The 27803-nt window shown below is 38.1% G+C and overlaps 4 protein-coding genes across 4 annotated transcripts; 1 reads left to right on the top strand and 3 right to left on the bottom strand.

Moving 5' to 3' along the window:
• Nucleotides 1–54: 54 nt before the first annotated feature.
• Nucleotides 55–9411, top strand: LOC132611602 (DEK domain-containing chromatin-associated protein 2-like). Its single transcript, XM_060326009.1, has 5 exons — nt 55–187; nt 1017–1205; nt 1312–1452; nt 8956–9144; nt 9251–9411. The coding sequence occupies exons 1-5, from the start codon at nt 55–57 to the stop codon at nt 9409–9411; spliced, it is 813 nt and encodes a 270-aa protein (XP_060181992.1).
• Nucleotides 9412–13271: 3860 nt separating this feature from the next.
• LOC132610274 (uncharacterized) lies at nt 13272–17194 on the bottom strand. Its single transcript, XM_060324586.1, has 7 exons — nt 16666–17194; nt 16328–16569; nt 16008–16220; nt 15831–15923; nt 15659–15760; nt 15102–15455; nt 13272–13508 (listed from the first exon to the last, which is right to left on the bottom strand). Exons 1-5 carry the CDS (start codon nt 17144–17146, stop codon nt 15752–15754), a joined length of 1038 nt encoding a protein of 345 aa, XP_060180569.1. The 5' UTR covers nt 17147–17194; the 3' UTR covers nt 13272–13508; nt 15102–15455; nt 15659–15751.
• A 372-nt stretch (nt 17195–17566) lies between these two features.
• Nucleotides 17567–19479, bottom strand: LOC132611601 (uncharacterized). The gene is made up of 4 exons (XM_060326008.1): nt 18890–19479; nt 18485–18796; nt 18301–18403; nt 17567–18208 (listed from the first exon to the last, which is right to left on the bottom strand). Exons 1-4 carry the CDS (start codon nt 19477–19479, stop codon nt 17567–17569), a joined length of 1647 nt encoding a protein of 548 aa, XP_060181991.1.
• A 72-nt stretch (nt 19480–19551) lies between these two features.
• On the bottom strand, nt 19552–21189 carry LOC132611600 (uncharacterized). Its single transcript, XM_060326006.1, has one exon. The coding sequence runs from the start codon at nt 21187–21189 to the stop codon at nt 19552–19554; it is 1638 nt and encodes a 545-aa protein (XP_060181989.1).
• Between the last annotated feature and the right edge of the window lie 6614 nt (nt 21190–27803).

Raw genomic sequence — 27803 nt, 5'->3', positions numbered from 1 at the left:
GGGACAAGGAGATATGGAAGTGCAGAGGGAGAACGTGAGCGTGGGAGAATGGAGATGACGATGAAGGAAGGAGAAAGGGAGGCGGGTGAGATGGAGGAGAAATTAGGGCAAAGGGAGAGGGAAAAGAGAGAGAGGACAGAGGAGGCGGAGAAAGAAAAGAAAAGAAAGAGAAATAGGAAGGGGTTAGGTTTGTTGACACCTAATTTTGGCTCGACGTGCTTAAAATTAACGTTTTGGGGGGCCCTGATTCGTTAAAGAGCACGAAATACATTTTTTACATATTTTTACATTTTTTCAACAATTTATTAATGATTATCCTTATTTCAGGAATTTTCTCAATTTATTGTCATTTTTTCAAGAATCATTATTTTGCACATGTACAGCGTAATACTACCATTTTTTGTGCAATTAATAATTGTTTCTTAATTTTGTAGCAATACATTTTTCATATCTTGCATATTAATATTTATATTTTATACTTACGTTATTATTTATATATGTATTAATTAATTATATTTTTTTTTTGTGTAGCCTGACGATGCAAAGAAAATCAGAGCAATTAATTTTTAAACGCAGAGCAAAATTCAATCAAATCAAGGTCTCGTCATTTTTTTTTAAAAAAAGTGAACATTTTGAGATGATGGGTTGGGGACAAAGGGGTATGACTTCATTATTTTTGGGCATAAAAAGGGGTGTTTGTTTATATTATAAAAAAAAGGGGGGTTAATTTAATGATGAGATCCAACACATATTTATACACACTTGCACTTCTCAGATTTTTTTATCCCCCTCATTATTCTCCATACCTAAATTTTTCAGATTTGTGGCTCTCTTTTCCAACAAAAGAAACCCTAAACATTTTCCCTCCTCTCATTTTTTTTTCCACAGCCGCCGCCGCCTCTCCGCCAGAGCTCGGAGCTCCGGCGACGCGCTAAACTACCCCCCTTCGTTCCCCCCTTCATCTTCACTTACACACACTACACAACCTTCTACACATAACATAAAACATTTTTCAGATCTTGTTCTAAAGAAAAAAGAGAAGCCCAAGTCTGTGAAAAAGGATAACCCTGCTAAATCCCCCAAAAGTTCGACTAAATCTACCAAAATGTCTTCAAGCACAGCTTCCAAAAGAGGTGCTTCTGGTGCTGCTTCGCTAGCATCACCTAAGATACAAAAATTGGAAAAGAATAAAAAGCAACAAGAAGGTCAAGGCAGAGCCCAGCAATGAAGAAATTCATGCAGCAGTTGTAAATATACTGAAAGAAGTGGATTTTAATTCTGCAATTTTATCTGATATCATCCGACAACTAGGTAGCCATTTCGATGTAGATTTGATGCATAGGAAAGCGGAGGTGAAGGCTATAATCACCGATGTAATAAATACCATGAGTGATGAGGAAGAAGGGGATGACCCTGAGGCTGGGGATGAAGATGATGAAGAGAAAAATCAAGGTGATGATAGTGATGCTTAGTTTATGAGTCAAGTAGAAGGGATAGTGATATGGTACCATACAGCTACAGCTCGTTGGTTGTTTTCATTTATATTTTTTAGTTGGATATAACTTATAAGATGGTGACCCCAATGGGTTGGTCTGTAAGACATTTCTTATTATCTTTGCTTATTCTATAGTTAACCTTTGAATTTCTTTTAAAGCAAACTGTAACATCTGATGCTGAACTCGTAGTTTTCAATTTGTTGTGTTTATGTAATTTATGTAAAACTATCAAAATTGACAATTGGCCGATGAAGAAATTTCCGTCGATTTCCAAGGCCTTCCATGTACAAAGACGGGTTTTTATTTTAAGTTTATTCATTATTTCTTTAATTCATCTGATAATTATTTATTTTCTTACTAACATTTTTTATTAAGTCTCATGCAGGTATCTGAAGTTATTTTTTGGAAGATGACACTCAAAGAAGTTCAAATAGCTTCTTAAATTCTTTGTTTATATATATATTATTTTTTTACATTCTTAAATTATGCAAGCATAAAATATAGTGAAACTTTACTTTTTAGGGTGTAGGCTAGTGGTATTTATTTATGATCTGCTTAGGTGATTTAAATTTTATGTGTTTTAGATAAATTAATATTAGACAGTTATTATTTTTGTAGTTAATATTCTGATAGTTATCATGTTTCGCTAGAGTTTTAATTCAATAGCTTAGCACACTTAAGTGAATAAATAGGGTGATTTGCCTCAATATTTAGGCTTTAGAATGTACTCTCATAATTAATTGATTAGGCGTACATACTTATCTAGTTAAATTAGTTAACTCACTTCGAGTGCAAAATAATTTCATATCCATTTTCTTTTTATACCTTTGTCACATACCCAAGTTTCTAAGTTGCACATAACCTTTTTTTTTTTAAAAGGTAATTATTATATCACATATGTAAAAAATACATATTGCACGATTATTTATGTGAATAGTCATATTAGTTATTCTTTATTCTAAATTCTACTAATTTTTGTAAGTAATAATCAAGTCTTTTACACATCCCTCGAATAGTTAAATTGGTCCAGCCGGGAACCACATTTGTGGATTCTGAAGGATGCCTAACACCTTCCCTTCGGAATAATTTGAGCCCTTACCTAGAATCTCACTTATTTTCGTAGACCATGTTAAGCTGCATATATTAATAATTTATAGGTACCCTAGTATACCTTAAATGCTAGGTGGCGACTCTGTACATAATTAATTATTTCAGAGCTCCATAAGTTGTGCTTTGTTTAGCCTTTGGTAAAAAATGGGGTGCAACAACATGGCGACTCTGCTGGGGACACTTAGGTTCTAACCATATGGACTCAATTTGTTATTCGAGGTATGTTATCTTTATTTGAGTCTTTGTTTATTATTTTACTTGCCTGTATTTATTCGTCATGTATATCCTTTCCCTTGTTTCCTTATTTGTTTACGTACATATCTGTTTTTAATTTCATACACTGTATTATTGCCTTTATTTTACTAACAAGTTTTATTTACCATATCCATTTTTTACTTTATTGTAAATTATGCATCTTGCTTTTACTGTTTTTTTTAATTTCTATCTTTTTGTGGTTTTATATTAATATTCATATGTGTTATCGGTTTATATAAAATGGAATTTCGTTCATATTTCCTCCACTCCTGGAAAATTCACACAAATTCACACACTTAAAGCGGTTTCGCGGTTCGCGGCCGTGCACTACTAAATTACCCTTTTAGTTGGATCGATCTTGTGGATTTAGTCGATCGGCGGTGCAGTCGACGGCCACGGACTTTCCACTCCCAAGTTGTCCGCTTGGGGGAGCCTTGTGTCATAGGAAAACCAACTCTTAGAATTCCTAGGTTACTGTACATTCCATTTTGCAGTTGTTTTAGCTAGGTTGAATTTTATCCTTTATTTCGAACATTCTTTTTATTTTTTTCACATATTCTTTATTTGTTACATGTTTTTGTTTTTAAATAAATATTGTTGTTATTTGCTTTGTACTACCTTAGCACTTTATCTAACTATTTTAGTTGACTTGTGTTGAACCCTGCATTTTGTAAAATATTTTTCTTCAATCATGCATTTTATACCCTATCTGCAAGAACTACGCACACCTGATTCTCTTCTTTGATGAGATACGTAGGCAGCCCTTTTGGGTTCGGTATTCATTATTCAAAAAATCATAAAAAAAATAAAAAACTTTATTTTTGAAAAATCACAAAAATATTTTATTTCTTTCTTTCTATCTTATCTGCAAGAACTACGCACACCTGATTCTCTTCTTTGATGAGATACGTAGGCAGCCCTTTTGGGTTCGGTATTCATTATTCATTATTCGAAAAATCACAAAAAAAAATCCTTTATTTTGAAAAATCACAAAAATATTTTATTTCTTTCTATCCTATCTGCAAGAACTACGCACACCTGATTCTCTTCTTTGATGAAATACGTAGGCAGCCCTTTTGGGTTCGGTATTCATTATTCATTATTCGAAAAATCACAAAAAAAAATCCTTTATTTTGAAAAATCACAAAAATATTTTATTTCTTTCTATCCTATCTGCAAGAACTACGCACACCTGATTCTCTTCTTTGATGAGACACGTAGGCAGCCCTTTTGGGTTCGGTATTATTATTCAAAAAAAAATCACAAAAAAAATCCTTTATTTTGAAAAAAAAAATCACAAAATATTTTATTTCTTTCTATCCTATTTCAACGAACTACGCGCACCTGATTCTCATCTAAGATGAGATACGTAGGCAACCCTTCTCGGGTTCGGTACCCCTATTAAAAAAAATACAAAAATACAAAAATATTTTTTTTAGATTCATATCTTTGACTTGGTTGGTACCAACACAGTTAGGAATGTGCATAGGAAAGAAACAAGTAACAATCAATATGATGGAGAGGACTGACTTCGTGGTAAACTATAGATTCTTTTGGTACCTCTCATTCACACTTTAAGTGACACTTGAAAAATTCTCTTGCATGCTTGTGAGACAAGAACAAAACCAACCTCATTGTTTCATGTGCATTGTGTGGTGAGCTTTAGATAGCGTTCAATTGCATTGCATTGTGATCTAGAACTTGGCCTGAATGTCTGTTGAGGCGAAATTATGAGTAACACTCAGCATAGAAAAGGATCGTAGGCCTTCTTTGATCCGTTTGAGCCTTTCTAGCCTACCAAATGACATTATCCCTAGCATTCCCCCTTTGAGCCTAAAAGCCTTTTCTTTGACTACCACATCATAAGCCTATACCATTTCTGAGTGCTTACATGCACTATCTCTCTCTTGGCCCAACCTCCCTGAGCGTACTAAAAAACATGCAACTGCGAATAGAGATCGGAGCTGAAGTTTCCAAAAAAAAAAAAAAAAAAAAAGATTCGACCGTCCTAGAAAAACAAAGGCTAAGAACGACCTCCAAAGCAAGAAGGAGCCCACAAAAACACAAAAAAAAAAAAAAAAAACCTCAGTCATTCGGGATCTCGGACATACAACCCGTTATTCCTTTTTATTTTTCACACTCAGGCATACAATCCGGAATTAGTATCAAGACCTCGGGCATACAACCCAGGTCAATTCTCTTAATCCCCACAGAGTCTCGGGCATGCAACCCTAAACTCAAAAAAAAAAAAAAAAAAAAAAAAAAAAGGGCTTTAACTTGCCAAAGAGGTCGCACAAGTACAAAAGAAAGGGACAATAAAACAAAGTAGATCAGCGTCAGAGCACACAAATACTAAGCACAGACATAGTGCAACGCTTAGGGAAGGATTAGTCACTCCTTACCCAAATAATATCCTACCCTTTTCCCAAGCCTACATTACAACACCATAACAAGCCCTACGTGATTCTATGCTAAGGTTTCTCTCATTAGTGGATACTTACATGACGGCCAAGCTTATGGTATTACAATTGCAAGCATTGAACATCTTTCTGAGTTTGAGTGTACTTCTCTAGATGTCTCAAAGTTCAAAAATACTGAATATGTGTGAAAATGGACTTTCTTTCTGGTGAGGGCACTTGAAACATGAGGATAGGTATAGTTCATAATCCTTGTTTGAAGCAAAATGAACCAATCTTGTCGATCTTTAGGTATGTCTGAGGTACCACTTGAAGCTATAGGAATTACCAATAAGTCGATCTTGGTTTGTTGGACGATAAATAATGGTGAATTCTTATGCACAATACTAATTTTTGGTACCAACTGAAGTCGGGGCATGTTATATCAATCATTGTTATTATTAAAAAAAAAAAAAAATTTGCTGGATTTTGCTTTCGTGATTTTGTTATTTTTTTTCTTCTTAATTTTGTTTTTTATCGTTGCACAGTAAATATAGTTCAATGTTGTTGTGTTGTTACTAACTCTACGAGGTATCGACATCTGGTCTTACCATGAAAGATCCTCGTATTTCTCCGCTGAAGCATGAAATTGGGAGAACATTTTTGAGTAGCTTAAAAAAAAAAAAGAGCAAGTGCACATCACTTTCCGCTGGAAGTATGCGAATTTTTGTTTGTTTAAACTGGGACAGAATTTTTGAGGGGGCCCTCAAAAATTCCACCAATAGCACATTTTGAGAGAAAAGGCACGGGCTCATCCGGCCCCACAGTAGGACACTGCATTGGCTCGTCCAGCCCCACAACAGGACATCGAGGGCGTCATAGTCTAAAGGCATCATTCTCATCGCCTAAAGGCACCATTTCATGGCCCAAGGACCTTACCTTCTGCACTTCATTCGCGCCGAAGCAAAGGCGTTACCCTCCACACCAGCATTGCTTTATCACTTTCAAATGCCTCTGCGTATGCTCGCAGCCGCATTGCATTGCACCTGCATTGCTCACCGCCTTTTATTACTGCCTGCGCCATGCACCGCCCTTTTAAATTTCTGCATAAGGCTGTGCACCGCCTTTCATATGATGCATGGGCTGCGCACCGCCCTTTGCATCGCTTTCATATATTACATGGGCCATGCACCGCCCTTTGTAATTTTTGCATAAGGCTGAGCACCGCCTTTCATGTTGTATGGGCTGCGCACCGCCCATTTAAATTTCTGCATAAGGTTGTTCACCGCCTTTCATATGTTACATGGGTCATGCACTGCCCTTTTAATTTCTGCATAAGGCTGAGCACCGCCTTTCATACGATGCACGGGCTGCGCACCGCCCTTCGCATCGCTTTCATATGTTACATGGGCCATGCACCGCCCTTTGTAATTTCTGCATAAGGCTGAGCACCGCCTTTCATATGATGCATGGGCTGCGCACCGCCCTTTGCATCGCTTTCATATGTTACATGGGCCATGCACCGCCCTTTGTAATTGCTGCATAAGGCTGAGCACCGCCTTTCATATGATGCATGGGCTGCGCACCGCCCTTTGCATCGCTTTCATATGTTACATGGGCCATGCACCGCCCTTTTTAATTTCTGCATAAGGCTGAGCACCGCCTTTCATATGATGCATGGGCTGCGCACCGCCCTTTGCATCGCTTTCATATGTTACATGGGCCATGCACCGCCCTTTGTAATTTCTGCATAAGGCTGAGCACCGCCCTTTGCATCGCTTTCATATGTTACATGGGCTATGCACCGCCCTTTGTAATTTCTGCATAAGGCTGAGCACCGCCTTTCATATGATGCATGGGCCGCGCACCGCCCTTTGCATCGCTTTCATATGTTACATGGGCCATGCACCGCCCTTTGTAATTTCTGCATAAGGCTGAGCACCGCCTTTCATATGTTGCCTGGGCTGCGCACCGCCCTTTCAATTTTCTGCATTAGGCTGCGCACCGCCCTTTTGTAATTTCTGCAGAAGGCTGAGCACCGCCTTTTATATGTTGCACGGGCCGCGCACCGCCCTTTGAAAATTTCTGCATAAGACATCGCACCGCATCTGCCTTGTTTTATTATTATTTTCTTAATGCCCCTGCGTATGCTCGCAGCCGCATTGCACTGCACCTGCATTGTTTTATTGTTTTCAAATGCCCCTGCGTATACTCGCAGACGCATTGCACCGTACCTCCATTTGTTTGTTTTAAATGCCCTGCGTATGCTCGCAGGTGCACTGCACATACACTGCATCATTACTTTGCGAATGCTCGCAAATGCACTGCACATACATTGCATCATTACTTTGCGAATGCTCGCAAATGCACTGCACATACATTGCATCATTACTTTGCGAATGCTCGCAAACACACTGCACATGCATTGCATTATCACGTTTCATTGCAAAAAAAAAAAACGTCCATTAGTTGTCACCTTTCGAACTACATTGACTTGATTCTCGTGATTGACGAGATATGTAGGAAGCTCTATGCAGAGTTCGGTCACATCAGGGCGAGAATCATTCTTTCCCCAGCAAGTATACAATCTTGCACCCCCCAGCATCTCGTAGCTCGATACTGGGGCAATTTTGGAAGCGATGACGTGGGTATGCGAACATTTTTTTCAGCCCTGAACAATCCTTCCCGTTTTATCATTTTTCTTTTCATTGCAACCCTACCTACAGACTGAGAGTATTGTCAAAGCTCAACCAACGTCTGGCCTTTTTCTCCGTACATATCCTTTTAACAATTCTTTGTCGAGCCAAAATAGGCTACATGTCAACGTCTTCGTCCGAAAACTCTTTCATCGTCTCCGGTCGAAGAGGGACAAGTTGTTGACACCTAATTTTGGCTCGACGTGCTTAAAATTAACGTTTTGGGGGGCCCTGATTCGTTAAAGAGCACGAAATACATTTTTTACATATTTTTACATTTTTTCAACAATTTATTAATGATTATCCTTATTTCAGGAATTTTCTCAATTTATTGTCATTTTTTCAAGAATCATTATTTTGCACATGTACAGCGTAATACTACCATTTTTTGTGCAATTAATAATTGTTTCTTAATTTTGTAGCAATACATTTTTCATATCTTGCATATTAATATTTATATTTTATACTTACGTTATTATTTATATATGTATTAATTAATTATATTTTTTTTTGTGTAGCCTGACGATGCAAAGAAAATCAGAGCAATTAATTTTTAAACGCAGAGCAAAATTCAATCAAATCAAGGTCTCGTCATTTTTTTTTTAAAAAGTGAACATTTTGAGATGATGGGTTGGGGACAAAGGGGTATGACTTCATTATTTTTGGGCATAAAAAGGGGTGTTTGTTTATATTATAAAAAAAAGGGGGGTTAATTTAATGATGAGATCCAACACATATTTATACACACTTGCACTTCTCAGATTTTTTTATCCCCCTCATTATTCTCCATACCTAAATTTTTCAGATTTGTGGCTCTCTTTTCCAACAAAACAAACCCTAAACATTTTCCCTCCTCTCATTTTTTTTTCCACAGCCGCCGCCGCCTCTCCGCCAGAGCTCGGAGCTCCGGCGACGCGCTAAACTACCGCCCTTCGTTCCCCCCTTCATCTTCACTTACACACACTACACAACCTTCTACACATAACATAAAACATTTTTCAGATCTTGTTCTAAAGAAAAAAGAGAAGCCCAAGTCTGTGAAAAAGGATAACCCTGCTAAATCCCCCAAAAGTTCGACTAAATCTACCAAAATGTCTTCAAGCACAGCTTCCAAAAGAGGTGCTTCTGGTGCTGCTTGGCTAGCATCACCTAAGATACAAAAATTGGAAAAGAATAAAAAGCAACAAGAAGGTCAAGGCAGAGCCCAGCAATGAAGAAATTCATGCAGCAGTTGTAAATATACTGAAAGAAGTGGATTTTAATTCTGCAATTTTATCTGATATCATCCGACAACTAGGTAGCCATTTCAATGTAGATTTGATGCATAGGAAAGCGGAGGTGAAGGCTATAATCACCGATGTAATAAATACCATGAGTGATGAGGAAGAAGGGGATGACCCTGAGGTTGGGGATGAAGATGATGAAGAGAAAAATCAAGGTGATGATAGTGATGCTTAGTTTATGAGTCAAGTAGAAGGGATAGTGATATGGTACCATACAGCTACAGCTCGTTGGTTGTTTTCATTTATATTTTTTAGTTGGATATAACTTATAAGATGGTGACCCCAATGGGTTGGTCTGTAAGACATTTCTTATTATCTTTGCTTATTCTATAGTTAACCTTTGAATTTCTTTTAAAGCAAACTGTAACATCTGATGCTGAACTCGTAGTTTTCAATTTGTTGTGTTTATGTAATTTATGTAAAACTATCAAAATTGACAATTGGCCGATGAAGAAATTTCCGTCGATTTCCAAGGCCTTCCATGTACAAAGACGGGTTTTTATTTTAAGTTTATTCATTATTTCTTTAATTCATCTGATAATTATTTATTTTCTTACTAACATTTTTTATTAAGTCTCATGCAGGTATCTGAAGTTATTTTTTGGAAGATGACACTCAAAGAAGTTCAAATAGCTTCTTAAATTCTTTGTTTATATATATATTATTTTTTTACATTCTTAAATTATGCAAGCATAAAATATAGTGAAACTTTACTTTTTAGGGTGTAGGCTTGTGGTATTTATTTATGATCTGCTTAGGTGATTTAAATTTTATGTGTTTTAGATAAATTAATATTAGACAGTTATTATTTTTGTAGTTAATATTCTGATAGTTATCATGTTTCGCTAGAGTTTTAATTCAATAGCTTAGCACACTTAAGTGAATAAATAGGGTGATTTGCCTCAATATTTAGGCTTTAGAATGTACTCTCATAATTAATTGATTAGGCGTACATACTTATCTAGTTAAATTAGTTAACTCACTTCGAGTGCAAAATAATTTCATATCCATTTTCTTTTTATACCTTTGTCACATACCCAAGTTTCTAAGTTGCACATAACCTTTTTTTTTAAAAGGTAATTATTATATCACATATGTAAAAAATACATATTGCACGATTATTTATGTGAATAGTCATATTAGTTATTCTTTAGTCTAAATTCTACTAATTTTTGTAAGTAATAATCAAGTCTTTTACACATCCCTCGAATAGTTAAATTGGTCCAGCCGGGAACCACATTTGTGGATTCTGAAGGATGCCTAACACCTTCTCTTCGGAATAATTTGAGCCCTTACCTAGAATCTCACTTATTTTCGTAGACCATGTTAAGCTGCATATATTAATAATTTATAGGTACCCTAGTATACCTTAAATGCTAGGTGGCGACTCTGTACATAATTAATTATTTCAGAGCTCCATAAGTTGTGCTTTGTTTAGCCTTTGGTAAAAAATGGGGTGCAACAAGGTTTAGGGGGGAATTGGACCGGGTCGGGTAAAAATTGTTGGGCTAGACCGGGTAGATTTAGGTAATGGGCTGGTAGGGAAATAATGTGGGCTGATTATTTGAGTAGGGGAATAACATTGTATTTGTATTTTAAGCCATCAATTTGGCTGAAGATTGTTAGTCCTTCCTCCTCTATTTAATTATTTTTTGAGCTTCTAATTTATTAACTGGTAAAATATAATGTAAAGACAATAAATAATTAGTATGTAAAAAAATAAATATTTTACAAAGTGTTGTCTTGTAATTAATTTAACGAGTCCAAACCCTAAAAAAAATGAAATAATGACGAATCATTTCAAATTTGTGGTAAAGTAATACTTGTAATGTTGAAAATAAAAGTAGTGATATTAATAGTAGTAGCAATAAAATATTGTGAAAAAATAAAGAATTTAGATCATTAGTAAATTCAGAAACCCGAGTAAATTAAATAAAAGAGGGACAAAATTGGGTGTCAACAGGCGCGACCGCCGAATACCCTCCCGAAGCTCAAGGTCTTCATCCTCATTGTCCTCTTCTTCATCCTCATCATCAGCCAATGTGACAGGCCTCTTTCTTTTGCGACTCTCCTTAGGCTCATCCTCAGTCACCAAGTCAACTACTCGGATCAAATCGAAAATGCTGGCAACTGGTGCAGGTGGTGTCGGGTCTTCCACAATAACCTGCTCTCTCGTCCGAAGGGCCACAATCTCAGCTCGGAGCTGGTCAAGCTCGGTCTTCAAAATCTCCCGAAGTACCAGACTCACTCTTCTTCTCAATAGTGAGTATCCGCATCTCTAAACTGTCAAGTCGTGCATTGACTCTAGCATGATGCCTCTCCATAGCCTCCTGAAGAGGCTCCAACTCCGGTGCAATCTCTTTCCGGACAAACCTACCCAACTGCTGTAATATCCGGGTCACCTGCTGATCAGCACGCTCTGCCTTGATTGCAAACTCTCTGAAGTCGGCTCTGTTGAGGACAAAGAGATCCTCGGAAGCTGATGCTGCGGCTGTCAGAGGAATAGGAGATGCAGATGGAACAGCAGGCTGAGGTAGTGCCTCTGTAGAAGGGGTAGCATCAGTTACAGATGGTGTGGAGGCCTCTGTTGTGGACAATCCTTCCGTGCCTATATCAACTGTGCCCTGAGAGACTGAATCAATGACATGCTCAGCCTGCTCACCCATGAGATCTAGCAAAGAAGCACTGGTGGCCTGAGATGTACGGAGGGTCTCATCCCTAGTCCGGGTGATATCACTCACCTTTGTTGTGGGGAGAGTAGCTGCAAATGTATCAATGTGCCTCACCTAGGCAAACCTACATAACTGCGTGATAAGGCACGGGAATATCAAGGTTGTCGTCTCCTGTGGTACGGGTGCCCGAATGGCTCTACTGATCAGATCACCCAAGTTCATTGGGTACCTGGTTAGCATAGCAGCCACAACCACTGCTCTGTTCGACGTGACTATGTTATCTGCTCCCGTGGGCAGAACCCGATATATGATGAAATTCCACCAAAATTTAGCTTCCAAGCTGATATCTGCCTAATGGATTTTGGCGGCCAAGTTTCTCACCCATGGGGTCTGGTCCGCCGGCCCTCTAGCCATCACCATCGCAAACCATTCCCATACAAATTGCTTAGCCCTTCTTTCAAATTTATCATCATATTCCATTGTGGTCGGTGCCATGAAGTCATCACCAAAATAAAACCTGTTGATTGTGCGGGCAAAGATGTCAACATGGACACCCCGAACATACACTGTGTCTAATGGAGGGGCGGCTTTCAAACCTTTCTTGTTCTTGTGCCGCTGCTCGAGCATTACTCTGTAAGTAGCATAGAATTCCCGAACCATGGTCAGGCAATAATCCCCTGGAGGCTGTATGAATGCCTCAAGATGATAGTGCTGGATGAGATCAGTAATCCGAGGGTAGCTCTCTAAGCCGCTCATACTGATTTGTTCATCTTCCTAAATGTTTCTCCTCAGATTACCCCCGCTGACTGTAGTGGCCCCTTTTACATAGTACTTTCGGCACCCTTCATGGGGGAAGCGGATTGCAGCTATCTCCATCTTTTGCAGCCGCAGCCGCTCTTGCTCCTCATCTGAATTTCGCTCAGGAGCCACTACAAAAAAACGCTTAAATTGCGGGGGTTATTTTTAAGGTTTGCGGCGGTTTAAAGCCCCCGCACTGTGTTGTTGCGGCAGTTGCCAAAACCCCCCACAATAACAGCTGTCGCAATCAATTAGCGGCGGTTTTTTGCTGACCGCCAGAACTAATTTGCGGCGGTTATTTTACGACAGTTGACCCCCGTAATTTTAAAATTTAATCTTTTAAAAAATAATTCTCAATTACAGATTGCGGCGGTTTAGAACCTCCGCAATACATATATATATATTTTTTAAATTAGCTTATATTTAAAGGTCCTGGCAATCTCATATCCCCCAGCAATTCATTGAATTTTTTAATTTATATATTATCGATCACAAAATCACTAATTAAGCTGGAAATCATAATCAAAGCAAAAAAACGTTAAAACTTTAAGAGATATCGATAACATATCGTAAAATCACAAATGTTATCATAAAGTACCATTAGTTTTTTAAACTAAAAATTTAAGTAGCATTATCAGATCACTCAAAAACTAAATTTAAACACAATACATTCACTCCAGCGTTCTAACATCCGTTCCTACCAAACAATACAATGAAATCAACGGTTGTCACTAGGATTACTATCACCGAATGATCTTCGTGCATCCATGGGCGAAAGGGATCCACTAGCCGCATCACTTGGCTGCATAATGAAAAACATAGAAATAGAGTTAGCTACTATCCTGATAACACCACAACTTTTTATTCAAGTTTGATTTGGAAATCCAACTGCTCATACAGTAGAAAATAAAACATAGTAGAGAATAAAGCTACAAACTTTAAAATATTCAAGCATATAGCATAATATACAAGCTCATTCATTCAAGCACAGGTACTAGACAAATAACTTCAAAGATCTCAGCTCCACTAATGTAAGAAGCAGATAGCTAGCAGCAATACAAGAAAGGCTCCATGATAATCATCAGCAGCATTCTGATTCTTTTCCAAATGAAACACCTTATGAAGAACCGAAACGAGAGGAGAATCTGGGCTTGAACTAATCCAGTGAAAAACACCTTACTAGATCACTGTAAGAGACTAAGTAAAAGAGAACAAGCACATTAATAAGGGGTTAACGAGACATAATGGCCAAGCATATGCACCATCTGAGCATTAATCAATCAGACCACGAGCACAAGCAAAAATGATAGCTGTCAAATTAACACCTTAAACATTCAAATTCCATCATATAATATATTGAAAAATGCAATCGTGTTAAAAGGAGACAAATTAACAACAGATATAGCACATGAAAGCTGCACAAGCCTCTCAAAATTCAAAACTACCATCAGATATACTGAAAATTTTCACACTCTTATCCAATCATAACACCAATATCAAGTATGATGTAACTGGGGTTTATCTAGCTTAATGTAAAAGTTTAAAGCACCAATAACAAACTCACCTGTAATTTCATCCAAGCAAAAAAATCTCTAACTTGTCTCCAACCCCTCTGTTCTTTAAGCACAACACACATTTCTCTAAAACTAAGCTTAGTAACAAAACTCCCGATCACTTCTCTCATGGCATATGACCCTTCAGCTTTACCTTAAAGACTCCTTACTCTCTTAATAGCAGCAACTACATGTTTCCCATACAAATGACCATTTCTATCATCTTCTAAATACTGCACCACTTGCTCAAGTGTTCTTTTAATCCATTTGGGTGTCAAAGCTTGTGAGCCTTGGTTTCGTCTCAAGATGCTTAAGTATTTTGCTTTACAATTAGGGATGGAACTTTATTAAATAAATAATTCGGTATTCGATAAATACCAAACGGTATTAATATCTCGTACCGAACCCGAAACTGAATACCATATTTCTGAAATTTTACACCTGAATACCGTACCGAATACTAAATTACCAAAATTCTAAAATTTTACTCTCTGTTTGCTTGTTTCTTATGCAGCTTCAATTTATTACACAACAAACCAGACTTCATTGACACAAAGAGAAGTATCCCTTTTTTTTTTTTAATCACTAAAAACTGGATTTCCTTAAGCAGGCATTGAGAAAGGATTGTACACAGTTGAATCATACATCCCAACAGTGGATAGGAAAGGACCATCATATTACAATTGGATCATCTGAATGCCGATACTGTTTTTCCGGACACAAAATAAACAAACATACAGTAACAGCAACAGCAACAGCAGTCTCGTCATTTTTGAAAGAGAAATCAAATCCAAAAAATTTCAGACCAATTAAATGAAAAATAAATGAAGAACTTTACTTACTGTTGTAGGAGAAACCGCCGAAGAAGAAGCAAAGAACCCCGCAAACTGTTCTGGTATCGTCCCTTCTTTCATTATCATATATGCCTTGAAAGCATTCATCATTTTTTCCTGAGCATTCATCATTTGCTTATGGTTCTGTTGACATTGGGACGAACATGAACCTTCACTGATTGAAGCACTTATACCACTGAAACGAGGTCTTGCTTGTTTAAAAACTTTACTGGGGATAGGTCCTAATCCCAAGCACCTCACCCTCCCAGAGTGCTCTTCTCCTAGCACCTTGCCGACGGCATCATTTCGCGAAATTTGAGACTCGTCTATGGTGCTTTGGCTTAAAGCTAACTCAATTTTTTCCTACACATACAAAACTCGTTGTCACAAATAAACCAATAGGAATGCCTGAAATTAAAGAAGACAGAACTTAAGAGACATGGCTTTTAAATATGAAGGAGAATATGTGAGCTCATTAATTTTTATCCCATAAGATGGAAAAACTTTAACTTGATTACTTGGACTTAGGATACAAAGCAAAGATATGGAATTCTAAGGAAACTTACGCATATTTCTTTTGCTGCTTCATTAACATATACTCCATCTTGATTCTTATGAGTAGCAAGGTATATTTGTGCTCGTCCAGGCCTTTGTCCAGTCTAAGCCATCTGTAGATAAAAATCAAATAAGAATTATTTACTACATAAAAATAATTACATAGTAAGTTAATTTACTCACCATTTCAGCCCTTCTCGTAGCATTCGCTTTGGAGCCGCCTGTGTGTGGTATAGTCTGTTTCTTTCGATTTTCAGCATTTCTTAAACGCATTGCCTTATAAAAATATACTTGAAACTCAATTAGAAAAACAAATAATTATATAATTAGAAAGAGTAGTATAAGCAGTTACATAAGTACCTTTGTTGAATCTTTATATTGGTAATCAACAAAAGAAATCCATTGATCACGTGGAATCCCATCCGGCACACTTTCAATAATCTCAGTTTTACTTTTAAGCAGGTCTTCATGTGTCCTCCACAAGTTATTTTTATTTGCAGCCCACTTCTTTCCAATAGATTTATAGATATGTCCCATTGCAACTGACTCGGTTGTCCTAAAGAAGAACTTGGGCTTCAAGAATAAAACATTGGTTAGCTTATACCTTTATAATTTGATATAGTTGTGCTTCTCACCAAAAAAGAAACAGTGATATAGTTGTAATAATATAGAGCTTATACCTTTATAATTTGATCGAAGACGCGGTTGAAGTATGAAATAGGTAAACTTAACCATTTCTCAAAGTTGATTGGAAATAAAGAGCAGTCACACGCCAAAATTCCACAAAAGCGTGAAAGAAGGCCGCGCCCATCTCCAAATGGTTCATCCAAGTAATCAAAATCAACCACAATACGTTCTTCACACGTTAAATTGATCACTTCATTAACTTTCACTTTAAGTTTCCTGATATTTTCTTCTGAATCTATAATAAGAACACAGATCAGTTGAAGCCATGAAAGAGATGAACAACAACTTAGAAGGGACTGTTGAATATGTATTGATAGTCAAAAGTATTTACCTATTGCGTCTACAATCCAATGCGACCTAGAACGTTTTTTGGATGCGGCCTGAACTGTTGGAGCTGGCTGTGGTGAGTCCTGATCTGTCGAAGCCAAATGTGATGTCGAGTGAACTGACAGAGCTGGCTGTGGTGAGTCCTGATCTGTCGAAGCCAAATTTGATGTCGAGTGAACTGACCGAGATGGCTGTGATGCTGGGTGAACTGCTGAAGCCGGCTGTGGTGCTTCCTGATCCATCGGAGCGGGATGGGATATTGAGTGAACTGATCGAGACGGTTGTGATACCGGCTGAGGTTTTGGAGTCGCCTGCGATGTAGGCTGAAATGATGGGGCCAGATGTGTTGTTGCCCGAACTGACATGGTCGGATGCGTTGGCAGGCATGGCGTTGATTGAAGAAAAGAAGGTCCTGATTCAGCAACTGGTTGAGATACTGACTGAACTGAATTTTGCTTCTTCTGCAAACGCTTGAACCTTGGCATATCTACAATTCAATAAGAAATCCTACAGCAGGAAGCAATGAAGTTAGTAAGCAGATCCACAGCAAAACGTCAAGATTGAATATAGCTCCCGAAAATAGTAATAAATGAGAAAGATCAAGAATTATATCAAAAAGGTGCACCATAGCAATTGAGCTAGATCAAAATAAGAAACCAATATGGTTAAAAAGTGAACTTTCAAAGAAATGTTTGAACATAGTAAGATCCACAATATAACAGCTGGTCAAACACTTTCTAAATCCTGTGCAGAACCCAAGTAACAAGCAACTCAAAAATTCCATAAAGAATAAAGATAACTTTATTAACCAAAAGATAGTAAGTTCTAGAAAAAACACTAACGAAACTTTCCTAATCAAGCGGGAAAAAAAGGTGACGAAGGGAACTAAAAAAGTAATGATATATCTATTCAGTCATATGCTCCTCTATTGCAATTTGGATATTCTCGTAATCAACATCAAAAAATTGTCCAAATTCTTGTTGTCGATATGGTTCATTCTCGTATATTTCCTCTTCATCAACCTCTCCCATGTCAAACAAATCTCTTGGCTTTAGATGTACTGCCACACTCCATCCTTTATCAGTTTCATCATCAACATAATAAACCATATTTGCTTGTGATGCTTCAATATATGGATCGTCATCCTCACGATCACCAGTGTGAATCAATTTAGAGAAGTTGACACAATTAAACTTCCAAACATCTGATTTGAACCCTCTGTTTCGAGTAGTGTCAGCCCACTGACATTTGAAGAGAACAACCCTGAATCGGCCATAGTAATTAAGCTCAATAATATCTTCCAACCTCCCGTAATATGGCAGGTCTGCTTGTCTTGCATACCTATCTGCACTAGATGCAACACAAGAAGTGTCAGAGACAAGAAAGACTCCGCTATTTTGAGTTTTTAATCCTTGTTCTCTAGACAAAGTCCGAAATTTGAATCCATTAATGTTATAAGCACTGAATCTTCTTGCATCTTGTGCCGGACCTTGTGCTAAGAACTTCATATCATCGGAGATAGTGTCTGCTATATCCGGATTCATTATCTAAATAGACAACACATTTCTGTTAGAAATATAAATTGATACAAGAAAGCTTATGAAACCAATCAGGAAACATTCTAATAATATTCACTTACTCTCTTAGGAAACCAATCAGGGAACTCTTTACTAACTCTCCTCTCTACCTCTGTTGGTGAAAGTTTTCGGCCTCTACTTCTTCTGATGTGATGTCTAAATTCACTACAAAGGTGTTATATGAATCAATTTAAATACAATTATTCTAAATGTTTCTTATAAATCTAATCAATTTAAATTTCTTACTCAACAAATGGCTTCACTGTTGCGCAATTAAGTAACACATATCGAGGAGCTTGTGTTTTCTCCAAAAAAGCCAATGGTTCTGTTGTGGAGCCTCCAACAGGTTTACCTTGTTGGGGGAACATAGATGACTTTTCAGAAGCCTCATTACAATTTGGTTCATCATTTACACGTTTAGGTCGATTTAACCTTGACTCAATTCCCTCAAAATAACGAGAACAAAAAGTTAGAGCTTCTTCAACTATGTAGCCTTCAGCTATGGAACCTTCTGGTTGTGATCTGTTCCCTACAAGGGACTTTAAATGACCTAACAATCTATAACCAAAATAATAAGGTGTTAGAAGAAGCATTTACATTGAAATACTATTACAAGATCGATTAAAATATTTTGAATAAGAAATATTTTACCTTTCAACAAAATACATCCATCGATAATGCACCGGGCCACCTTGTATTACTTCATCCACTAGATGAATAGTTAGATGAACCATTACAGTAAAAAATGATGGAGGGAACAACATCTCTAGATGGCACAAAGTTTCCACAATTCGATTTTGCAGCTTTTCAAGGTCTGCGAGGGTTAAGCTTTTCCAACAAAGATGCCTAAAAAAGGAGGAAAGCTCTACCAAAGTGGCAAAAACCTGGTTTGGAAGCACATTGCGAATTGCTATAGGTAACAATTGTTCCATAAGGATGTGAAAATCATGACTTTTTAGTCCAAAGACCCTTTTCTGATCCAAATAAACACAACGAGATATATTACTTGAATAACCATCTGGCACAGAGATATTCTTTAAAGTCTTGAGGAAGGTCACTTTCTTTTCCTTTGGAATTGTAAATGCACCAAGCCTACATTCATCATTCTCATCCGGCCAAAGATCATGCCTTATACCCATATCTTGTAGATCTCTTCGAGCCTTAACATGATCCTTTGATTTTTCTTTATCATTTAGCAAAGAGTATATAATATTGTCAAACACATTTTTTTCAATATGCATAACATCTAAATTATGGCGCAACGAGTTAAACTCCCAATATGGAAGATCGAAGAATATGCTTTTTTTTCTCCATTATTGAGTTGCACCTTCTCCAACACCCCCTTTCCCATTTCGTTTCCTTTTACCACTCAATTCTGCTTGTCTTCCAAATGTGACACTGATATCTTTCACTTGTTGCAAGATGTCTGACCCTGATAACTTCTTCGGAGGGGTCCTCTCTTCGACATTCCCATCAAAACGATGCCTCATCAGTCTAAATTTATGATTTCTTCCCAAAAACCGACGATGGCCAATAAAGCACCACTTTCTACTATGACGAAGTCGACAAGGTTCTGCGTCAAAATTACAAGAGGGGCACGCAAGACCAGTATGTGTGTTCCAACCAGATAAGATATCAAGTCCAGGAAAATCACTGACTATCCACATAAGAGCTGCTCGCATTCTAAACATTTCATCCTTTGATGAATCAAAAGTGTCTACACCTTCCCTCCATAACTCATTCAACTCCTTAATAAGAGGTTGTAGGTATACATCTATGTTATTCCCTGCCGTACGTGGACCTGGAATGATCATTGAGAGGATGAAATTTGGTTGTTTCATACACAACCAAGGAGGAAGGTTATATGGAACCAAAACCACAGGCCAAATGCTATAATTAGTACTCATTGTCCCAAAAGGATTGAAACCATCACTAGCTAGACCTAATCGAACATTTCGAGGATCAGAAGCAAATTCAGGAAAAGTTGTATTAAACCTCTTCCATGCCTCACCATCTCTAGGATGTCTTATGGTTCCATCTTTGTTACTATCCTCCGCATGCCAGCTCATATGCTCAGCAATCTTAGAGCACATGAATAATCTTTGTAATCTTGGTTTTAATGGAAAGTAGCGCAAAATTTTTGCAGGCTTTTTTCTTTTCTTCTTTTGTTTCTTACTTGTAGTAGGTGCATAATCTTTATTGCTCTCATTCTCGGGCTTCCATCTAGAAGTGTGACAATACTTGCATGTTTCTGCATTAACATCATCTTCCCAGTACAACATGCAATCATTTGGACAAACATCTATCTTGATATAATCAAGACACAACTTCTTGATGGTTTTCTTGGCCTCATAAAAAGAATTAGGAATCTTTGCAAATTTAAATGCATCTTTGAGTAGATCTAGTATCATAGTCATTCCCTTGTCACTTAACCCAGACAAACACTTTATGTGATAAAGCTTTAATAAAAATTCCAACTTTGAGTACTTAGACCCTTCATACAATTCTTGACGTCCATCTCCAAGCAACTCAAACAAATCTTTGTTATTTGAAGCAGGCATATCATGTAACATTTCTTCTTCTCCCACCACTTGTGACGGACCTACATCAACACCCTCATGCCTTAAGCCCCCAAATGCTTCATTAATCAATAATTCTACAGGATTTTCAGTGGGTGATACATATTGAGTGACCTCTCTATTTCTGGAATTATGCAATACATTCATTTCCCCGTGCATAAACCAAGTGACATAGGTTTTAGGGAACGGCTTGTCAATCAAATGATTAAACACTATTTTTCTGGTCTGCCACTTCCTAGAACCACATTTAGGACATGGACATTTTATTTTATCTCCTATAGCTGCATTGTTAAATGCAAAATTCAGAAATTGATTCAAACCAATCACATACTCTGGTGTGTTCCTTGGCATTCCAATCCAAGATTTATCCATTAAAAATATTAGATTAGTGTGCAACAATATCACCTATAAGAATTCATGAGAAAGAAAATGAGTTGCCTATTAGCATAAGTGAACATAATAGAAAATGAAAAAATAGTGAATTCTAACAGAGAACATACATAACCAAACACCTTAAGAAACAATTACTGAGGTTTTCACGAAGTACTGAAAGATTTGAGACAAATCAGCAAATTAAATAAATACTTGCAATTATTCTACCTATTTTAATCTATCTTATTCTCCTAATGTGTAAATGCTAACCAACATCATCAAACCGCTAAATACAATATTCGACTTACAACTAAAACTATTTCAACAAACGACTAACATCATCAAACCGCTTTCAGTTTTGTTAGATGAAAGCAAGAGAGTATAGAATTTAATGTATATATATATCTTTATCCAAATGGTATCTTCTAGCTTCCTTATAAATTTTGTATGAACTCCGCTTCAGGAAATGGCAGTGATGTGTATGCTCATAGTTGAGCCAAACTCAAATTTGTGACTAACATTTCATACGACAAATGATTGCAAAAACATGGTGTAACCGCTGTTAATAATAATTGTGCACCAAGCTTCAGAATGTAACCGCTGAATACATGGTAAAAACATCAAACATAAAAGCAAATCTGGATTGTTTCTTATTATGGTAGAACTTTCAATCATTTTATGAAGATTACCAACTAACATTGCAAAGTCATCACACTAATCCTGTACTAGAGATTTCATTCATTGATACAAACAATCAAACACATTCAATGTGACACACGTTTCTGCAATCTCAGCGAAGTCCTTGCCATACTCGGTGTCACGTTTCTTCACACCTCTGTAGTTTTCAACCTCTGTATTTCTCCCACTCCTCTTAGCAACTCTATCAAAACCATCATCCTATTTTCTAATCGTCACTAATTTCATCATCATATTCATTAACCCTAATTTCATCATCATATTCATTAACTAATCGCATTTTCATATGGATTAATTGCAGTTTAAAAACTAAATTTACTTTTTGAATTACACTAAAGAGCAAGAAATATATACTGAAAAAGATATCAAGAAGGACGAACCACAACCATTTACCAAAAGTCATTCAGACATGAAGCAAAAACAACTTACATTTCAAATTCATCACACTAATAAAATTTTAACTCATTCAAACATAAATAACCCAAAAAACTGGTTTTTTTCTTGAAATAATTAAACTTACATTTCAAAATCAACACATTAATACTGTAGTATGAAAATTCAACTCATTGACACAAATAATCAAACACGTTCAAGGGGACCCATTTGTAAAAATAATTGCAGATTACATAAACCCAAAAATGGGAAAGATGAAAGACCCATTTGTAGAAATAATTGAAGAGATACCTGTTGATTGAGGAAGAAATTCTTTCCTTGCTAAAGAACTGGGCCCTTCAAGGAAAAAATCTACAAATTATGTGGAAAAGATCTACATTAGAAAAATTCACACAAAAAAATCAATTTTGAGAAATTTGAGCTAAAAGTTGCGTGCCCTTTTGTTTGTAGAATGTTGAGAATATTGATAATTTTGAGCAAAAATTTACCTTTGAGATCAAAAACTTCAGCTTACGCTCATGATGAATCACAACTTAATTCTGCACTTTCAACCTTCTATTTAATCAGCACACTTTTAAACCTTCACTTGTCAAATTTTTATAAGAAGAAACGAGGAAAGAGGAGTATTCTGAGAGAGCAATGCCTTCAATCCCTGTGGAATAAAAACTAGTGAGAGAGGGAGGTTTGAGACACAGAGGGTTTTGAGAAAAGAAGTGAGGGTTTTTTTTTACTTTTGTTTCAGAGAAAAAAGAGCCAAGCCAAAAAAAAAGTGAGGGAAAAGTTCGCGCTATTTTTTTCCCAGATGGTGGAGGTTCCAAACCCCCGCTAGTTTCTTTTATTGGTGACGGACATGTAAACCCCCGCTATTTAATGAAATTTGCGGGGGTTGTAGCTGACCCCCGCTATTAGACCGCCGCAATTTAAGCATTTTTTTGTAGTGAGCGGTTGGTTGTTCTGTTGTTGCATCGCTACAATCAACGGATGTGGAGAATGAAGTCCTCTCTGTAGACTGAGAGGAGAGTAAAGTGGGTGACTCTGCTTGGGGCGTGGTGGTCTGTGTCCTCGATCTAGTCGTTGGGACTACCGCTTGACGTTCATAGTTAGAGGGTTCATCCCTAAGAGTAAGGGTTCTTTGACCCCGACCCCGGCCTTTTCTGGGACCACCACCCCGCTTTAATGGATTCTTTGGAGGCATACTTGAGAAAAGAACACACTTCATTGTTAAGACACCCATAGAAACATCACAGAATCAAACAAAAGTACAAGACATGTGATAATGTTAAAACTGCCAGTGGGCCGTCGATGTGCTACAAGAGTCGTCGAACAGATCGACAGAGCATCGAAGTTCCCGTCGAATTGATCGACAAGCCATCGATCTCATCATCAATCTCTTGTTAGCCATTGGAAATTTCGACTAAAAGACGGTGAGAAAGACGCCCCGTCGATCGATTCGACGGGCCGTCGATCTCTTATTAGCCACTGGAAATTTCAACTGAAAGACAGTGCAAAAGACGCCCCGTCGATCGATTCGACGGGTCGTCGAATCCACCGTCGACGTTGTTTTTGTTAAGAACTTTTGATAAGGCTCATTCGACGTTGAGTAGGACTGTCTGTCGATTGAATCGACGGGCCGTCGAACTGAGCGTCGAATGTTTTCGCATGCTAAAACTACAGATTCTTTACACTTCTTTGGCCGAGGTGCAAATCGTCACGTATTTTGGGGTTACTCAGACTTCACCCCATGTTGGCTTAGGTTAGACTAGGGAAAACACTTTGCGGGCAAAACAACTCAACGGTTGTAATGCCCTCCAAGCCATCGTGACACACAATGCCATACTTTGGCATTTCATCGAACAGTTGGTAGGCAAAACAACAACAATCTCATGAATGAGGTGTGTTTGTCGTAATGCCCTCCGACTCGGCTAAAGATCAATGACCCAATCAACCACAAACAAACCAACAAACCACCCCTAGCAAAAAAAACATGAGCATCCCAGGCGAAAACAAAATAATGCAAAAACAATGAAAACAATAAAAAATATGCAGCACAAGCCATGGAATGCAAAAACAAACAACACAAGGGAGCACACAATCCATTAAGTCACATACCTAACAATAGAATGAGTATGATTTCAGCCCTTTAGAATGGAAAAACACCCGAAGAAGCACACACACAGAGGGACAAAGTAGTAGGGCAGGGGGGAAGTGGCGGTTGTGGGGTGGTGAAGGAAAGGGGGGAATGGGTGGGGTAACGGTTATGGAGAAGGGGAGAGGTGGAGAGAGCGAGAGAGAGAGGGAGAGAGAGAGAGAGAAAAAGAGACGTTATATAAAAAATTTTGAAGCAGTGGAACGGACTTGGGCTATAAACCCACGTTTCTGAACCGTCATGGTAAAAAGGACGGAGCGTCGATTAATTCGACGCTCCGTCGAGTGAACACCCCCTTACTTTTTTTTTTAATATATATGAAAAAGAGAGAAGAACGCCAGTCGATCTATTCGACGAAGCGTAAAACCTGTCGTTGATTTACCATTATTTCCAGTGACCAATCTTTCATGCGATTCACTTGACGATGCATTCGACGTCTCGTTGATCAGATCGACGTTTCGTCGAGTGTGTTGTGTAACTGCTGTCCTGAAAATTTCTGGATTCAACACTTAGGTTCCTCAACACATCAACAAACGTTAAAACAACACAACAACAAAAATCAACTGAATAAAAATATATTTCGAAAATGCACATGGGTTTCCTCCCAAGAAGCGCTTGGTTTAACGTCACAGCTCGACGTGATACCTCAATTTCGAGTTCAGGAACCGTGTTTCAAACGATACCTATCAACCACCTTACCATCATCAATACACCAATGGTAATGCTTCACTCTTTGTGCATTCACTTTAAAAGTCCGAGTGCCATCCTCGGTTTTCACCTCAATGACACTTCCATTTGGGGAAACATTTGCGATTTCAAAAGGACTGGACCATCGAGACTTTAGCTTGCCCTGAAAGAACTTTAGGTGTGAATTGTACAACAAGACCAAGTCCTTTGGCTGAAAATCCCTTTTGAGGATCTTCAAGTCATGATAGTATTTCATCTTTTCCTTGTACAATGTTGCACTTTCATAGGCATTGTACCTAAATTCATCCATCTCGTTGATTTGAAACAACCTCAGCTTTGCTTCTTCATGCCAATCCATGTTCAGCTTTTTCAATGCCCAAAGGGCCTTATGCTCAAGTTCAATAGGAAAATGACATGCCTTCCCAAATACCAACTTATACGGTGAAGTCCCGATAGGCGTTTTAAACGCCATGCGATATGCCCATAGAGCATCATCCAACTCTTTGGACCAGTCAGTGCGATTCACATTGACCGTCTTTGCCAAGATGCTTTTTATCTCTCTGTTTGAGACTTCAACCTGACCACTCGTCTGAGGATGATATGGAGTGGCAGCCCTGTGATGCACGCCATATTTTTCAAGAAGGTCAGCGAATGGTTTGTTGCAGAAATGAGAACCACCATCACTAATAATAGCTCTAGGAGTGCCAAATCTAGTAAAAGATGTTCTTTTTTAGAAAGGCATTGACTCTCCTACCATCATTGTTAGGCAAGGCCATCGCCTCCACCCACTTGGAGACATAATCCACTGCAACAAGAATATATTTCAGGCCATATGAGCTCACAAAGGGCCCTATAAAATCAATGTCCCACACATCAAAGAGCTCCACCTCAAGCATAAAATTCATCGGTGTTTCATGCTTCCGACCTATTGTGCCCTGGCGTTGGCATTTATCACAAGAATGTGCCAACATATTCGCATCACGATAGATGGCTGGCCAATAGTAGCCACACTCTAGCACCTTGGTTGCAGTTCTATTTCCACTGTGATGCCCACCAACCGGAGAATCATGACATGCCTTCAAAATATCCATCACCTCAGATTCAGCCACACATCTTCTGATCATATTGTTTGCACAAGTCCTGAATAAGTAAGGCTCATCCCAATAATACTATCGGCAATCTCTCAAGAATTTCTTCTTTTGATATGCCTTCAAATCTTCAGGAACAATGCCAGTTACCAAATAATTGGCAATATTGGCATACCATGGTGCCACATCATTTGATATTGCCAAGACTCTTTCATCCGGGAAAGTGTCATCAATATTCAACACATCATTCGGTCTCCCTGGAGCTTCAAGTCTGGAGAGATGGTCAGCTACTTGATTTTCTGACCCTTTTTGGTCTTTGACTTCGAAGTCAAATTCTTGTAGCAACAACACCCATCTCATCAACCGAGGCTTAGCATTCTTTTTAGCCACTAAGTACCTCAGGGCAGCATGGTCAGTGTGAACCACTACCTTGGCACCCAATAAATAAGCCCGGAACTTTTCAAAAGCATAAACAATAGCAAGTAGTTCCTGCTCCGTTACGGTATAGTTCAGTTGAGCTCCATTTAGCGTTTTGCTGGCATAATAAATTGGGTGCAATATTTTGTTGAGCCGCTGACCAAGCACAGCGCGAATTGCAAGACCACTGGCATCACACATTAATTCAAAGGGCAACGACCAATCCGGGGACACAACAATAGGGGCTGAGGTTAATTTTAACTTCAACTCGTCGAAAGCCTTTATGAACTTCTCATCAAAATTGAATTTCGACTCCTTTTCTAAGAGTTTGCACATTGGATTTGCAATTTTGGAGAAGTCTTTGATAAATCTTCTATAGAATCCGGCGTGCCCCAGGAAACTCTGAACCCTTTTTACCTAGATGGGTGGAGGGAGTTTTTAAATCACATCGATTTTGGCTTAGTCAACCTCAATCCCTCTTTCGGAAATCTTATGGCCAAGGACAATTCCCTCCTTTACCATGAAATGACACTTTTCCCAGTTGAGAACGAGGTTTGTCTCCTCACACCTTTGCAGCAACTGATCAAGATGGTCTAAACATTCAGCGAATGAATCTCCTACCACAGAGAAGTCATCCATAAAGACTTCAAGAAAGTGTTCAACCATGTCAGAGAATATCGACATCATGCATAGTTGGAAAGTAGCTGGGGCATTGCAAAGACCAAATGGCATCCGACTAAAAGCGAATGTCCCATAGGGACAAGTGAAAGTAGTCTTTTCTTGGTCTTCCAATGCAATGTTGATTTGGTTGTACCCTGAGTACCCATCCAAGAAACAATAATAAGACCTTCCAGCTAGCCGATCAAGCATTTGATCAATAAAAGGCATAGGGAAGTGATCCTTACAAGATGCAGTGTTCAGCTTCCGGTAGTCCATACACACTCTTCAACCGGTGACAGTTCTTGTCGGAATCAACTCATTTTTAGAGTTAGGGACAACAGTGATGCCCCCTTTCTTTGGCACACACTGGACTGGACTTACCCATGGACTGTTGGCAATCGGGTAAACCACCCCAGCATCTAGCCACTTAATAATCTCTTTCTTTACCACCTCTAACATCGGTGAATTTAATCTTCTCTGATGCTCAACACTTGGTGAACTTTCCTCCTCTAACTGAATTCGGTGCT

Source organism: Lycium barbarum, chromosome 9 (genome assembly GCF_019175385.1).
Source record: "Lycium barbarum isolate Lr01 chromosome 9, ASM1917538v2, whole genome shotgun sequence".
In the NCBI taxonomy this organism is placed as follows: Eukaryota; Viridiplantae; Streptophyta; class Magnoliopsida; order Solanales; family Solanaceae; genus Lycium; species Lycium barbarum.
Note: the sequence above shows the minus strand (reverse complement) of the source record. Positions and strands in the feature narration are given on the sequence as shown.